At 44.4% G+C, this 17,232-nt stretch overlaps 1 protein-coding gene across 1 annotated transcript in view; it reads right to left on the bottom strand.

Annotated features, from left to right (window-relative positions):
• ANKFY1 (ankyrin repeat and FYVE domain containing 1) overlaps positions 1–17,025 on the bottom strand; it is a 109,693-nt gene extending 92,668 nt beyond the window's left edge. Inside the window, exon 1 of the mRNA XM_049782151.1 lies at positions 16,991–17,025. Coding sequence (XP_049638108.1) covers positions 16,991–17,000 — 10 coding nt within the window. The 5' untranslated portion in view covers positions 17,001–17,025. The remainder of the gene's footprint in view (positions 1–16,990) is intronic.
• Positions 17,026–17,232: the final 207 nt, after the last annotated feature.

Genomic DNA, 17,232 nt, shown 5'->3' with positions numbered 1-17,232 from the left:
ATGTCTCGTGAGCACCACCAGGAGTGATCCCTGAACAAAGAGCTCGAAGTATGCTTGAGCATCGTCAAATGTGCACATCCCATTCACCAAAAAAAAAAAAAAAAAAAAATCGAACATTTTATTGGTAAAGAAACATCTTAAATTGAGAAATAAGTCTAACCAGCATGAACTTTAAAAAAGAAGAGTCTAGTTTTATTCTTGACAGAGTGAGTGATGTAATGCTTCATATATGTTCAGTAGTTTTCCAGGAAAACTTAAGCATATTTATGAGGGTGGCTATGCACAGTTGCGGAATATGCAGTAAACAATCATAACATGTATAGAAAATGTATAAATACATCAGTTGGTTTTTTTCAGTATGGTAAAGAGGTGAACAGTACGGTAAAGAGATAAAGTAGAATTTAGGTCAGGAAAGCACTGTTGCACAGTTCCTTCTGACCAGTTTTGCCCAGTTAGGAACTTCTCTAGGGTCCATTTATCAGTATAAAAATAATCATAATGCTCTGTCTTCTCTCCAGTCAAATCCAAAAGAGTGTAACAGACTGCTTCTCTCAGGGAGAGGTCATCACACCACCCAAACTAGAAGCCTCAGGTATTTTAGCTTTCTTTGGAAGAGGAAAGTAGTGGAAAACGAACCCAAGACCAAACACATGCAAGGCATGTTTCTTGTATTCTACTGAGCCACATATCTGGTCTTGTTTTAGCTCTTTTTGGTGGCTGGGGGTTGGGGGGGATGGTGGTGTTACATCTGGCATTGCTCAGGAGATTGATGTTGAGGGATCAAACCCCCTCCTCCTTCCCTCCCTCCCACCCTAACTCCCTTTCTTTCTGCCATTTTTTTTTGGGGGGGGGGTTTGGCTCTACGCTCAGAAATCATCCCATATGGGATGCCTGGATTCAAACCGCCATCCTGCATGCAAGGCAAACACCCTACCTCCATGCTATCTTTCCGCCCCACCTCTTCCTTCCTTTTTTTTGGTTTTGGGTCACATCCAACAACACTCAGGGATTAGTCTTGACTATACGCTCAGAAATTATTCCTTAAAAAAGACAACGAAAAAGAAATCGGGCCGGAGAGATAGCACAGTGGCGTTTGCCTTGCAATCAGCCAATCCAGGTGTGGCCCAAAAACCAAAAGAAAGAAAGAAAGAAAGGAGGGAGGGAGGAGGAGGGAGGGAGGGAGGGAGAGAGGGAGGGAGGGAGGAAGAGAGGAAGGGAGGAAGGAGAAAGGAAGGAAGAAGAAAGAAGAAAGAGACAGAGAGAAAAAGAAAGAAAGAAAGAAAGAAAAGAAAGAAAGAAAGAAAGAAAGAAAGAAAGAAAGAAAGAAAGAAAGAAAGAAAGAAAGAAAAGAAAAAAAAGAAAGAAAGAAAGAAAGAAAGAAAGAGAAAGAAAGAAAGAAAGAAAGAAAGAAAAAAGAAAGAAAGAAAGAAAGAAAGAAAGAAAGAAAGAAAGAAAGAAAGAAAGAAAGAAAGAAAGAAAAAAAGAAAAAGAAATCATTCCTGGCAGGCTGGTGGACCATATGGTTTGCTGAGGATCAAACATGAGTCTGTCCCAGGTCATCAGCCTGCAAGGCAAACACTCTACCGCTGTGCTATTGCTCTCACCATGCGCTTTCCGTTTTTTTTTTTGTTTTTTGTTTTAGTTTTTGGATCACACCCGCCAGTGTTCAGGGGTTACTCCTAGCTCTACACTCAGAAATCACTCCTGGCAGGCTCAGGGGACCATATGAGATGTCAGGATTTGAACCACCATCCTTCTGCCCAGCCACGTGCTTTCTTTTTTTTTTTTTGGTTTTTGGTTTTTGGTTTTTGGGCCACACCCGGTAACGCTCAGGGGTTACTCCTGGCTATGTGCTCAGAAGTTGCTCCTGGCTTGGGGGACCATATGGGACACCGGGGGATCGAACCACGGTCCGTCCAAGGCTAGCGCAGGCAAGGCAGGCACCTTACCTTTAGCGCCACCGCCCGGCCCGCCACGTGCTTTCTTAAGCCCAGAGAACCCTACTATTTTGAGGGGGGGAAATTGCACATAGTTGTGACTGTGCATTTGATTAATTAAAGTCAATATTTACCAGTGTCTAAAGGTGTCAAACAGCACAATTGTAAGCAAAACCAATAATATCTGTCCTCAGAGCTTTTTGTTACTGAGGAAAGCAAATCAGTATGAATATAATAAAAACTGCAAAACCAAGGGAGCAGAGCAATATACTATTACAATATACAATATACTATTGTATAGTGGGCAGGATTATTTTTTGTTTGTTTGTTTGTTTTTTGGGGGGGTCATGCCCAGCAGCGCTCAAGGGTTACTCCTGGCTCCATGCTCAGAAATCGCTCCTGGCAGGCACGGTAGACCATATGGGATGCCGGATTCAAAGCACCTTCCTTCTGCATGCAAGGCAAACACCACACCTCCATGCTATCTCTCGAGCCCCTGGGCAGGATGTTAGCCTCACTGACTCAGATTCAATCCCCGAGAGATAGCATGGAGGTAGGGCGTTTGCCTTGCATACAGAAGGACGTTAGTTTGAATCCCGGAATCCCATATGATCCTCCGTGCCTGCCAGGAACGATTTCTAAGCATAGAGCTAGGAGTAACCCCTGAGTGCTGCCGGGTGTGACCCCAAAAACAAACAAACAAACAAACAACAACAACAAATACAAAAAACCAGTATCCTATATGTACCTTGAACCCATCAGGAGTAATCCCTGAGCCGAGACCCGGAATAAACCCAAGTGCCAACAGTCTACTTCTCACCTTCCAATGCAAAATCAGGGCTGCAATATAGCTCAAAAGATAGAGTCCTTAGGGTCAGAGTGGTAGCACAGTGGTAGGGTACTTGCTTTGCACATGGCTGACCCAGGACAGATGGGGTTTCCATCCCCGGAATCCCATATGGTCCCCCAGCCAAGAGTGATTTCTTTTCTTTTTTGTTTGTTTTGTTTGTTTGTTTTTGGGCCACACCTGGCTCTGTGCTCAGAAATCACTCCTGGAGATTATGATGCCTTAACAAAATACCTCATTCTCCTCATCTGTAAGTATGTTATAAACTTTAAAAGTACTTACAGATACCTTAGAAGAATAAATTCCTTGCAGTCAACAAAATGTTAATTCTAAAAAAAGCAACACTGCCAGGTGCGGAATAGCTTTTTGTAAACCGTTTTGTAAACTTGAGGTTGCAAGGTCACCCCAAATGTACTGACTACAATCTTTGGGCACTGTAGTTTGTGATCTCAAACATAGAATAAGTATAAGTATGGGAGCACAGCAACTGAAATGTTCAGAGACCCGTGGGAGCAATACAACTAAAGCAGGCAAGCACGGCAGCCAGGTATGTGACCCACAGCCATAGCACCAACTAAAAAACACATGAGTACAATTAGAGTGTAAACTCCAGGGGGGTAGAGACATACATAGTGTGCTATACAAGATTTATACATTTATACATGGCACCTCATGATACTGTGAGCACCACCAGGGGACACTCATGAGCACAGAACCATTGTCCGACCAACCACTTGTGTAGCCCAAACACCTCCCACCTCCCTTCCACACAGAATATAAACCCCAGCAAGTTTCACTATTATGTGTGAGACCCATGAAGAAAGTATTACAACCAAGTGTGGAGTACTGTATCCATGAGTGTAATTCCCAGTCATAACAACCAAAAAAGTGGGGATTAGGGGCTGGAGAGATAGCATGGAGGTAAGGCATTTGACTTTCATGCAGAAGGTCAGTGGTTCGAATCCCGGCATCCCATATGGTCCCCTGAGCCTGTCAGGAGTGATTTCTGAGCATAGAGCCAGGAGTAACCCCTGAGCGCTGCCGGGTGTGACCTAAAACCAAAAAAAAAAAAAAAAGTGGGGATTAAAAAACTCTGTAGGGGGCTGGAGAGATAGCATGGAGATAAGGGTGTGACCCAAAAAAAAAAAAAAAAAAAAAAAAAAAACCACGCAAGAGATATGGTACAACAGTTAGGGTGCTTGCTCTGCACACAGCCAACGTGGATTCAATTGCCAGCATCCCATATGGTCTCTGTGCCGACCAGGACTGAGTCCTGAGTTTAGAGCAATGAGTAACCCCTGAGACTGGTGGGTATGGCTCCAAAACAAAAACCAAAAAAAAAAAAAAAAGGGAAAAAACCACAACAATTTGGTTTGTGGGGAGCATAAAAAGTACCAGAGATCGGGGCCGGAGAGGTAGCATGGAGGTAAGACGTGTGCCTTGCATGCAGATAGGACGGTGAGTCGAATCCTGGCATCCCTTTAGGCTCCCAAGCCTTGCCAGGAGCGATTTCTGAGCCTAGAGCCCAGAGTTATACCCCTGAGCGCAGCAGGGTGATGATTCCATAAACCAAAAACAAGAAACAAACAAACAAACAAATGTTACCAGAGATAGACCTATGGTTCCTATATACACTAGCCTATTAAAACTGTGCTCTCCCCATTGTTGTGTATCACCCCCTTCTATTATTCTGCAGTAATGGGCTTCCTGCATCTCTCTGAACTTTACAGTTGCATTTCTGCTTTGAACCACACCTGGCAGTGATCAGGATTTACTCCTGGCAATGTGGTCCTAACAGGGTGGAATTCAGGGATAAAATCTGGATCCAAGGGGTTCAAGGCAAACCTCACTCAACCCTACTGTTTCTTTGCTTCTTTTTTTTTTTTTTTTTTTTTTTTGGTTTTGGGTCACACTCAGCAGCACTCAGGGGCTACTCCTGGCTCTACACTCAGAAATCACTTTTGGCTGGGGCTGGAGCAATAGCAGTGGTAGGGTATTTGCCTTGCATGTGGCTGACCCGGGAGAGACCTGGGTTTGATCCCCAGCATCACATATGGTCTCCTGAGCCTGTCAGGAGCGATTTCTGAATGCAGAGCCAGGAGTAACCCCTGAGCACTGCCAGGTGTGGCCTAAAACCAAAATTCAAAAAAAAAAAAAAAAAAAGAATCACTTTGGCAGGTTCCAGGGACCATATAGAATGCAGGGGATCAAACCAACATTGGCTGCATACAAGGCAACCAACCGCCCTACCCGCTGTGCTATTGCTCAGCCCTATGGTGTTTCTTCTTTCTCTTCTTCCAACTTTCATTTTGAAAATAAGCCAAGACATTTAAATAACAGATAAGAAACCTATAGTTTCAGCAAAAGCTCTATAGATGAAGAATGTCAACAGCTTGCATTATAATCTGTAATTTATCAATTACAATTAATGTAATTGTAATTAAGTTTTGACTTAATTAGAACACATGCCAATGAAGTATGGAGCCCTAGGTTTGACTACCCAATATGCCCTCCCTAATAGCACCACCTAGTCTTTGGGCATCACAATATAGTAATAAGAAAAGCAGGCTGAAGAGAGAATGCAACAGGCTGTGTGCATGCTTTGTTTGTGGAGACCATTCCTAGTGCCACATAGTTCCCTGACCACTGTTGGAAGACCTGGGCAAAGAGCCAAGAGGAGCTTCCACACACTGCTTAGACATAGCAAAAAAAAAAAAAAAAAAACCAGAAAAAAAGGAACAAATGAAGATCCTTAGAAAACACTACTAAGCTAGAAATGAGGCCATTTTTCCTATAAAAGCAAATATTTCAGACTAAATCATACAGTCTCTGTGGCAACCAATCAACACCTCTTAAACAATGAACAAAGCGGTTGTTTCCCCCCCAAATTTATTTCTGGACAGTGAAAATTAAAGCTTCATGTCTTATATAGGTTATACTTGCCAATATATAATTTTACTTTAATTTTTCAGTTACTACATACATATAGTTTCTTAGTTTCAAGACTATACAAAAACAAGTTATACAAACCCCTACTGTAAGTAAGTACTTTTCAAGAGATTAGGATTTTTTTTTTTTTTTGGTTTTGTGGCTACACCGGGCAGTGTTTAGGGGTTAATCCTGGCTCTGCGCTCAGAAACCACTTCTAGGCAGGCTCAGGTACTATATGGGGTGCTGGGGTCCAAACCTGGGTCGCACCCGAATTGGCCACATGCAAAACAAATGCCCTACCACTGTGCTATCACTCCAGCCCCAAAGAATTAGGATTTAAACACAATACATAGAACCAAATAAGAAAGAAAATCAGTTTATCTACCCAAAATTCTTTAATTCTCAATTTCCCTGTGCCACTAAACAGCACTTGAAACAATCTTCCTGGGGCAGGAAAGATAGCACAGTGGTAGGGTGTTTGCCTTGAAAGTGGCTGATACAGGACCAACTTTGGTTCAAATCCCGGCATCCCATATGATCTCTAATCCTCCCAGGGGCAATTTCTGAGCACAGAGAGCCAGAAGTAACCCATGAGCACCACCAGGTGTGGCCCAAACAAACAAACAAACAAACAAAAAGAAACAGTCTCCCTTTAGCAACCTCTATGTACCACTTGGTATGTTCGCTCTGAAGAGTTCCTAATGATAATTAAAATAATAACAATACGGAGCATGGAGGTAAGGCGTTTTGCCTTTCATGCATAAGGACGGTGGTTCAAATCCCAGCATCCCATATGGTCCCCCAAGCCAGGGGCGATTTCTGAGCGCATAGCCAGGAGTAACCCCTGAGTGTCAAACGGGTGTGGCCCAAAAACCAAAAACAACAACAACAAAAAGGGCCGGAGAGATATTATGGAGGTAAGGCGTTTGACTTGCATGCAGAAGGTTGGTGGTTCGAATCCCGCATCCCATATGATCCCCCAAGCCAGCCAGGAGCGATTTCTGAGCGTAGAGACAGGAGTAACCCCAAAACCAAAAAAACAAACAAACAGACAAACAAAACAAAAAAAAGTTAAAAAGAAGCCTGAGAGCCTGGACATGGGGCGTTTGCCTTACATGCAGGACGGTGGTTCGAATCCCGGCATCCCATATGCTCCCCTGAGCCTGGCAGGAGTGATTTCTGAGCGTAGAGCCAGGAAAAACCCCTGAACACTGCTGGGAGTGACCCAAAAACCAAAATAAAAGTTAAAAAAAATTCGGGCCCAGAGAGATAGCACAGCAGCATTTGCCTTGCAAGCAGCCGATCCAGGACCAAAGGTGGTTGGTTAGAATCCCGGTGTCCCATATGTCCCCCGTGCCTGCAGGAGCTATATCTGAGCAGACAGCCAGGAGTAACCCCTGAGTACCGTAGGGTGTGGCCCAAAAACCAAAAAAAAAAAAAAAAAAAAAGTTAAAAAAAAATTAACTTTGTGCTTATATTGACTACCATATTTGCCGGTGTATAAGACTACAGGGCGTATAAGACGACCCCCCCTAGTTTTGTAGTTAAAACATAGGTTTAGGCCTATATTCGCTGTATCAGACAGAACGTTCCTGTGCTGCATGTGCTGCATGTGTTCCTGTGTTCATGTACCACAGTGAGCCAATCACAAGCAAATGTTCAAAGATTATACTGTAATAGACTTCCTCTCTGACTCTGGCCAATCTGAGCAGGCTTTTTACAGTGTAATTCGGGTCCAGAACATTGTCTAATTTGCATGCATAAAAAGGCCGCTTGGCAATGGCTGAGTTAGAGGGATGTCCGAGCAGCCCTTGCAGTGATTGGTGGCAGGATCGAGTTGGAAAATTCGTTTTGGGCAAGGTATTCATACAATTTTCATTTAGCAGTATATTAAAACATTTGTCAGGGATATACTCGGCGTATAAGATGACCCCTGATTTTCGGTTGACTTTTTTTTGGTTTCAAAAGTCATCTTATACACCAAAAAATATGGTATATATATAATAATATATACAAATATATATAGCAAGTCTCTTGAATAGGAATCAAATAAACACAAAAAATTATGTTTATAATTACTTTATTATATATAAAAATAAAAATAAAAATAAAGTATTTATAATTTGTTCATATTTCTGTTTCCTTAACTCAGTGTGAAACCTGGGCCTGTTTGGCTGAACACAAAGCTGACATTCTGGCAGGAATCAAAGAAAGAAACACAACGTAGCTCTTCATCAAGTTTCAGTCTCTGTCTTTAGTTTTTATAGTCTGTAACATGCACTTCAGCTCACAAATAGACCAATCATGCCGAAGCGGCATGTTACAGATGAAACTGGAATTTTTCCATGGCACACCAGAAATATCTCATAGTACACTAGTGTGCTGCGGCACAGCAGTTGAAAAACACTGAACTAGAGAAACAGCATAGGGCAGGGGTCTCAAACTCCCAGCCCAGGGGCCATAAGTGGCCCTCTGTACAACATTTTGTGGCCCGCGGCTGACCTTCAAATATCACAGTTCCGTTCAGGGTATGCAAATGTTTAATGCGATTTTTCTGCGATTTTTTATTGCAAATATTCGGTAAGCGAAATCCCTTATGCGGCCCTGCTTCACCCCGACTTTGCCTCCTGCGGCCCCCAGGTAAATTGAGTTTGAGACCCCTGGCATAAGGAATAGGACACTTGCCTTGCAGCAACTGACCTAGGACCTGAGTTTGGTCCTCACCATCCCATATGATCTCCCTAAGCAATACCAGGAGTGATCCCTGAATGTACAGCCAAGACCACTGGATGTGGCCTAAAAACAGACAAAAAGAAATTTTCACAGATTTATCAAATAATGTCATGTGGGTACAATAGTTAAACACAGTAAAAATATATATATATATTAAAATAAAAACAAAATGAATTAAAACACAAGAATACTTGACCCCCCCAAAAAATACTACTTGACCAACCCAGACTTTCATTCAAATATGAAGGAACAATATACAACTTAATAGATAAACAACAGCTCAGGAACTTCTTACTCAAACTGACCTTACAAGAACTGAAGGGGCTACTTTAAGACAAGAAAAATGTCACAAACACACCAAACTTCTACAGAAAAATGGCACAAAACTCTATAATCTCTATAATGCTGTGATTCATGGTGATTAAAAATTAGAAGAGTATATTTCAAATTTTAATTAAAAACATGTCCATTAAACATGGCACCAATTCAATATTAATGGACAGATATTGTGATATATATATGCAATGAAATTTTGCTCAGTCATAGATAGGAGAACAATATTAATACATGTAGGGATCATACTACCCATAAAGGTAACAAAGAATCTTAAAAGTAGCATGTGAGGGTCGGAGAGAGTGCAGGGATTAAGGCGCTTCCTTGCATGTGGCCAGTCCCAGTTCAATCCCCAGCACTGCATATGACCTTAAGCACTGCCATGAGTGATTCCTGAGCACTGTTGGGTGTGCCCTTAATATATGTAAAATGGGGGCCGGGTGGTGGCGCTAGAGGTAAGGTGCCTGCCTTGCCTGCGCTAGCCTTGGATGGACCGAGGTTCGATCCCCCACCGACACATATGGTCCCTCAAGCCAGGAGCGACTTCTGAGCGCATAGCCAGGAGTAACCCCTGAGCATCACCGGGTGTGGCCCAAAAACAAACAAACAAAAAAAGTGAAATGGAATAAGTCAGACATAAATGACTACAAACCAATAACTCCATACAAAATCGTAGAGAAAGCAAATCATAGTGACCAAAGCAGATCAGTGCTGCTGCAAGAGCAGGGAAATGGAAACGATAGAGAACATTGGAGGGAGTTGGGTGGTTTGAATCATGCCTGGTAGTCCTAGGGGCTGGGAGGATTACTACCCCACTCTGCTATAGAAGCGATCTCCAGCACTGTGAGGAGTGGTGGTAGGGACAAGAATGGGCATGTCATCTCCTTACTGTTTATTCTAGATCTGGTAGACAATAAACTAACTGCCTTATGTGTGTATTTCATTGACAATACTTTGAACTGTGGAACATTCTGAGCATCACAAATGCTGCAAAACAAAATTTTTTTTTGAAACCTATAATTTAAAAGGGTCAAGTTACATAGCATTTATATTTTGTCAATGTTTGCAGAATGCAATGTACCATTTCTCGCAGTATTTTGGAAGAAAGCGGTAATCTTTTAAGTGTCTCACACAGTTGGGGTCAAAGAAAGAGTACAGTGGGTAGGTTGTCTGCTTTGCATGTGCATACAGTCCCACCTGAATTAGACCCCAGACATCCCAGACATCCCTAAGCCTGTCTGAGCACTGCCAGTTGTGGCTTCAATACAAAATAAAGTATTTCCCATAGCGATTAAGTTCTTGTATTAGCATCTTAAGATAAAAAGATGTTACACATTTAACCATGCTTTCTCTCAAAGGGCTAATATGCATGCTTCCATGCAGGAGACCCAGATTTAATGCCTAATACTGCATGGTCCTTTACTCCTGTTTGTGATTCCTAAGGCCACATCTGAGAGTGACCGGAGCACCAGTTGTAGACATAACCAAAAAAATGACTAAAAGCTATGGATAACAACCTACTTTGAAACAGTATACTTGAGCACCAACCTAACAAGTGAATGAATGAGGGAAGTAGAAAGCCTTCTTGAGTACAGGCATGGTTGGAGTGGGGAGGAGGGAGATTTGGGACATTGGTGATGGGAATGGTGCCCTGGTGAAGGGCTCTCCATGTGTTCTTACCTGACTGAAATCATACAACTACAATCATATTTATAATCAAGGTGTTTAAATAAAGATATATGTAAAAAAAAAAGGAAAAAAAGAAAAGTACAAAAATTACTTATTTCAGGGCATGTAAAATACTTTAAGGCAGTTTAAATATATACATTTATATACATACATCACATATATTACATATATAAATCTACATAAAACTTCATCTTCCAAGAAAATTTAGTCCTTGACAGCATCAAAATAAATATAAAATTCTCATTAGTGATGATTAACTACAATGTTACTATCTTTTTTTAAAAAATAAGTATTTGGGGGCCCGGAGCAATAGCACAGCGGCGTTTGCTTGCAAGCAGCCGATCCAGGACCAAAGGTGATTGGTTCGAATCCCAGTGTCCCATATGGTCCCCCCCGTAGCCTGCCAGGAGCTATTTCTGAGCAGATAGCCAGGAGTAACCCCCCTGAGCAACCCGCTGGGTGTGGCCCCCAAAAAAAACAAAAACAAACAAAAAAAAAAAAATAAGTAATTTGGTTTTTGGTTTTTTCTTTTGGGGGGGGGTACATTCAGCAATGCTCAGAGGTTACTCTGAAATATTACTCCTGGCACGCTTAGGTGACCATATATGTGATGCTGGGGAATGAACACAAGTCAGCTGCAAGCAAGGATACCAGTTGTACATGGATCTGGCGCCTGTAAATTTTCTTTCTTTTGGAGGGGGGCAAACCTGGCAGTGCTCAGGGGTTACTCCTGGCTCTGTACTCAGAAATCACCCTCGGGGCCGGAGAAATAGCATGGAGCTTAAGGCATTTGCCTTGCATGCAAAAGGACAGTCGTTCAAATCCCAGCATCCCATATGGCCCCCGAGCCTGTCAGGAGCGATTTCTGAGCATAGAGTCAGGAGTGACCCCTGAGTGCTGCCGGGTGTGACCCAAAACTAAAAAAACTTAAAAAATAAAAATCACTCTCGGGGCACCATAAGGGATCCCGAGGATCAAACCTGGGTTTGCTGTGTACAAGGAAAACACCCTACCTGCTGTGCTATTGCTCCAGCCCTCAATTTTTCTAAACATTTATTAGTGTATATGGAATCTTTTTTCACCCAAGTCAGATGAATATTCATTAAGTAGGAGTACTAAGTATAGAAAAATTGTTGGGCCAGAGGCAATAGTACAATGGAGTTAGTGTGTTTGCCTTGCATGCAGCAGAACCCAGGTTCAATCCCGGTAAACCCATATGGTCCCATAGCCTGCCAGGAGTGATTTCTAAGCACAGAGGTCAGGAGTAACCCCTGAGCACTGCCGGGCGTGACCCCCAAAAAACAAAAAAACAAAAGTAACAAAAAAAGATACTGTTCACATTTTGATACCAGAGCGATAGCACATGCAGATAACTCATGTTCGAATCCCCGCATCCTACCTGGTCAGAGCTTGCCAGGAATAACTTCTGAGCATAGAGCCAGCCCCAAAACCCAAAATAAATAAATAAAACTTTAAAAAAAAAATACTATTCGGGGCCAGTGAGGTGGCACTAGAAGTAAGGTGTCTACCTTGCAAGGGCGCTGGCCAAGGAAGGATCGCAGTTCAATCCCCGGCCATCCCATATGGTCCCCCCCAACGCCAGGGGCCATTTCTGAGCACTTAGCCAGGAGTAACCCCTCGAGCACCAAATGGGGGGTGTGGCACAAAAAAACAAAAACAAAAAAAAAATACTATTTCACATCTTAAAAGGCCACTGAAACGGTCTATAAAACTTGTCTATAGGAAAACAAAAAATCAAGAATAAGGGACCTGAGAGATAGCACAGCAGTAGGGCATTTGCCTTAGATGCAGAAGGACAGTGGTTTGAATCCCAGCATTCCATATGGGTCCTCCGAGCCTGCCAGGAGCGATTTCTGAGTAAATAGGCAGGGAGTGACCCCTTGAACGCTACTGGATGTGACTCAAAAACATACAAACAAACAAACAAAAAAAGGCAAGAATAATAAAGAGCAGTGGTGCAAGCGGGGTAGGCATTTGCCTTGCATGTGCTAACCTTAGACGGGCATGGTTCAATCCCTCAGTGTCCTATATGGTCCCCCAAGCGTCACCCGGGTGTGGCCCCAAAAAGAAGCAAAAACAAAAAACAAAAAAGAATAGAGACCAGTGTAATTATACAGCAGGTAAAGCATTTGCCTTGCACACAAGCAGCCCACATGTTGTGTTCCAAGCACCACCATCATTATCCCTGAGCACAGAGCCAGGAATAACTCCTAAGTAATGCCAGATAAGGCCCCAAAACAAAATAAAACAAAAGAGTAAAAAGCAGGAAATTTAGACAGAGCCTTGTCTTTTTTTTTTTTTTTTTTTTTTTTGTGATAGTCAGGAGCTTTTTGTGTGTGTGTGTGTGTGTGTGTGTGTGTGGTTTTTGGTCACACCCCAGCAGTGCTCAGGGGTTATTCCTGGCTCCAGGCTCAGAAATTGCTCCTAGCAGGCATGGGGGACCATATGGGACGCTGGATGTGAACCGATGACCTCCTGCATGAAAGGCAAACGCCATACGTCCTTGCTATCTCTCCGGCCCCAATTATCAGAGCTTTAAGTGATGGGGACATTTAGACTAGAAGGAAAGCTGAAGAAATATAGAATAGACGTGGATACTAATTTGGGGGCAGATTTTAAATATAAATGGTCAAGCTGATAGTTAAGTGTGATGAAAGGAAAGAAGACTGAATTCTAAATGAATTACAATAAGAAAGCTGTACACTCAAGTTTCTCCAGGTACAATTTACTATTCCTAGACACTATTTCTGAATAGTTATAATCATCAGACAAACAAAAACACTCTCAGGGAAGTTCACATAAGGCAGCTTGCAGGTCTGGAGAGAGTTCTAAGAACTGCAGAAATGCTTTGCATGTAGGAGGCCCAGGATGACCCAGAATGAAATCGCAGACCAAGCCCAGATGGTTGGGAATCCTAGCATGATCTCCAAACACCAATCCAGGAGTAAGGCCACCTCAGCCTCCCTGATCCTCTCTCCATTAAGTGTGGCCTAAAAGGGCCCGAAAAGATAGCACAGCGGTGTTTGCCTTGCAAGCAGCCGATCCAGGACCTAAGGTGGTTGGTTCGAATCCCAGCGTCCCATATGGTCCCCTGTACCTGCCAGGAGCTATTTTTGAGCAGACAGCCAGGAGTAACCCCTGAGCACCGCTGGGTGTGGCCCAACCCCCCCCCAAAAAAAAGTGTGGCCTAAAAAACCAGAAACCAGGGGGTCAGAGAGATCGCATGGAGGTAGGGCATTTGCCTTGCATGCAGAAAAATAGTGGTTCTAATCCCGGTATCCCATATGGTCTCCTGAGTCTGCCAGGAGTAACCCCCTGAGCACTGCCGGGTGTGACCAAAAAAAAAACCCAGAAACCAAAACAACTTTTTTTTTGTCTATGGGCTACACTCCACAGCACTCAGAAGTTACTCCTGACTCTGCAATCAGAAATCACTCGACAGGCTTGGGGGAACCATATGGGATGCCAGAGATTTGAACCCGGGTTGGCCGCATGCAAGGCAAATGTCCTATCTGCTATGCTATCACTCCAGCCTCAAAAATCTTTAAACAGATAATACTTACAAATTATCCAATGTTTACACAACAGATTGCTATTTGCTTTTTGTTTTGTTTTGTTTTTTTGTTTTTGGGCGACACCAGGTGACACTCAGGGGTTACTCCTGGATATGTGCTCAGAAATCGCTCCTAGCTTGGGGGACCATATGAAAAGCTGGGCTTCGAACCACCTTCCATCCTGGATCGGCTGCATGCAAGGCAAACGCCCTACTGCTGTGCTATCGCTCTGGCTCTTGGGAGTAATTCCTGAGTGGCCCCTGTGCATCACTAGATGTGGACCCCCCAAAAAATCAAAACAAACAAAAAAAAATTTTTTTTGGTTTTTGGGTCACACCCGGCAGTGCTCAGAGGTTACTCCTGGCTCCACGCTCAAAAATCGCTCCTGGCAGGCATGGGGGACCATATGGGATGCCAGGATTTGAACCAATGACCTTCTGCATGAAAGGCAAACGCCTTACCTCCATGCTATATTTCCAGCCCCACAAACAAAAATTTTTAATAAAATAAAATTTGAAACATTATTTCCTAAAAACTTAAATGAGAACACAAGCCAGGAAACTGGGACACAGAGGAAAAAAGAAAACCTATTAAGTCAAAAGGCACTGAGTAGTAGTAGTAGGGTGCTCGCCTTGCACCCAACCAACCCACGTTAATTCCCAGCATCCCAAATGGTCCTCCAAGCTCCACCAGGAGTGATTCCTGAGCTGAGTCAGGAATCAGGAGTAATCTTTGAGCACCACAAGGTGTGCCCCACCCCCAAAGAAGGCATTAGTATGGCACATTTCTCTCCCCTTGCTGACTGAACTCTAAAGAAGCTTTGGTTTATGCCATTCGGAAGATAATTCTCAAGTCTATTTACAAAGCGTGGCAAGGTATTTTTCTATGCATTGACCACGGCCTGCATAGGCTCCAGATAACTGCTCTTCACAATTTCAACCGAGATGATGAATTTCCCAAACACTCAATTTATCTACTTAGTGAAATAGTACTGGCTTACTCTTTACCTAAGACATTCAGAGGGACGGAAAGACAGCCATAATGGGTAAGCCCTTGCATGTGGTTGACCCAAGTTTGTTTGCCGGATACCCCCCCACATGCTGATCCCCCCCCCCCCCCCCCCATACACTAGGAATGATTCCTGTCAGAGCAAGGAGTAACCCTCTAAGCAATACAGGGTATAGTGCAAGATAAACAAATTTAAAAAGGCGGGGCCGGAGAGATAGCATGGAAGTAAGGAATTTGCCCTTGCATGGCAGAAGGACAGTGGTTCGAAATCCCAGCATCGCCATATGGTCTCCTGAGCCGTGCCAAGGAGCGATTTCTGAGCGTGGAGCCAGGAGTAACCTTGAGCCACTGCCGGGTGCGACCCAAAAACCAAATAAAATAAAATAAAATTTTAAAAAGGCATTCCTGAACCTTTCTTCCCTGACCCTCACCTCACTCAGAGTGAGTAACAAGTTCCATGTTTAAGGCTGCCTGCTTTGATTATAGGGATGTCATAATTTTGGTTTCTATTCCTTTTACTCCTTTACTTTCAGAACGTATTCATGTACTCTGGAGGGGTAGCAAGAGCAAAGACAAAAATAGGGTTATATATCTCAGCTATACCCTGTAACTTTGGCCTAGATTCCCTTTATCTCTAAGTGCAAATCACACACATTCCAGATTCCTTCACTAAGGTCATTACTAGTACAATCAAGAGAAAAGCCTAGAGTGTCATGTGCTATGTATGGCAGGTGCTCGCCTTGAAAGCAGCTGACCCGGGTTTCAATCCTTGAAATCCCGTATGATCCCTGGAGGCACCACCAGAAGTCGATCCCTGAGCACAGAAACCAGGAGAAAGCCATCAACCACATACAGACTGTGCCCCCTCCCCAAAAAAAGAATGTGTCATGTAACTCTCAAAACCTAAGATCCAAATACAAATGGATTCACACAAAGCTTAGATCAAAACCAAGGGAAAAGTCATGAGAAGAAAACCTCCTCTCAACAAAGACTACACCAAAAAAAAAAAAAAATTGGCTACTTTCCTCCAACACTGGGGAGAAGGAAAGAAAAAAAAAAGACAAGCTTACTGGCCAGGTTCGACATGATCACTATGGGATCTTTGGCAGGGAACTCTCCATCTCTGATCCCACCGCCTTCTTCTGGCTTTGACAAGACCGGGTTGGAATCCTACTACGTCAAGGCACGAAAACATCAAACATCTGACAGTTTGGCAAAGCTCCCTTCAGAACTTGCGGTGTCATAAAGAAGAGCAGCAGAGATCCGGGAAGAGGGATAAAAAAAAAGGACCCGTCTGGCTGAAATGTTTTAGCACTTCCCTTCCGAGCAGTGTGACCGTGGCCAGTGACAGCCCCACACGCCCCCCCGCAGCTCCAGTCCTCCCAACCCTTCATCCATCCAGGAAAAGCATCCCGAATGCAGGTCGTGGCAAAGCCAGGGGCCAGAGCGCACGCAGGTGGCTTCTGGGGGGTTGCAGGCCGACTGCGGCTCAAGCGCGCCCGAACCCCGTTCAGCTTCCAGCCCTTCCGGACGCAGGGCACCCGAACAGCACTTTCGGTTTCCTCGGGAGCAGGGCTACTTCCCCCCTGCCGTCCGGGGAGCAGCCCGGCTAATCGCCACGGGGTCCCCCGGGCTGCGCTCAGGCCGGCCCGCGGACCTCGCCAGAGCCCGACCGTCCCGTCCCGTCCCGCACAGGCGCGTGGTCCCGCGGGCTCGAGCGCGGCTGCCCGAGGGGCGTTGCCATGGGAATGGCTCCGGAGACCCCGGCCGGGATTCCCCGGGGGAGCCGGAGAGGAAGGCTCGCGAGACCCGAGGTGCCCCGTGCGCCCGCGACCACGCCCGGCGTCCCCCCTCTCAAGAGTTGCTACTCCCGGCCAGCAGCGCCCCCACAGCTACGCGCCTTCCCGCGCGGCTCCACCAAAAAAAAAAATTCCTACCTTCCGCCATGTTGGGCCCAGCCCTGCCTGCGAGTCTCGCGAGAAGCCCGCCGGTCCCTCCGCGGGGCTGGAGCATTAACTAGTGCTGAAGTCTCGCGAGAGCTAGGTAAGAGGCCGAGCAAGGGGAGGAGCTAGGACGGGACGGAGAAGTGAATGAAAGGGGAAGGAGGAGTTCCAAACATCTGTGTCTAGTAGCTTTTATAGGACTCGGCATTTATCTAGAGCTGAGCGGGCTCTAATAG

Source organism: Suncus etruscus, chromosome 1 (genome assembly GCF_024139225.1).
Source record: "Suncus etruscus isolate mSunEtr1 chromosome 1, mSunEtr1.pri.cur, whole genome shotgun sequence".
NCBI classification, from domain to species: Eukaryota; Metazoa; Chordata; class Mammalia; order Eulipotyphla; family Soricidae; genus Suncus; species Suncus etruscus.
The sequence above is the reverse complement of the archived record's forward strand: the minus strand, read 5'-3'. Positions and strand labels throughout refer to the sequence as shown.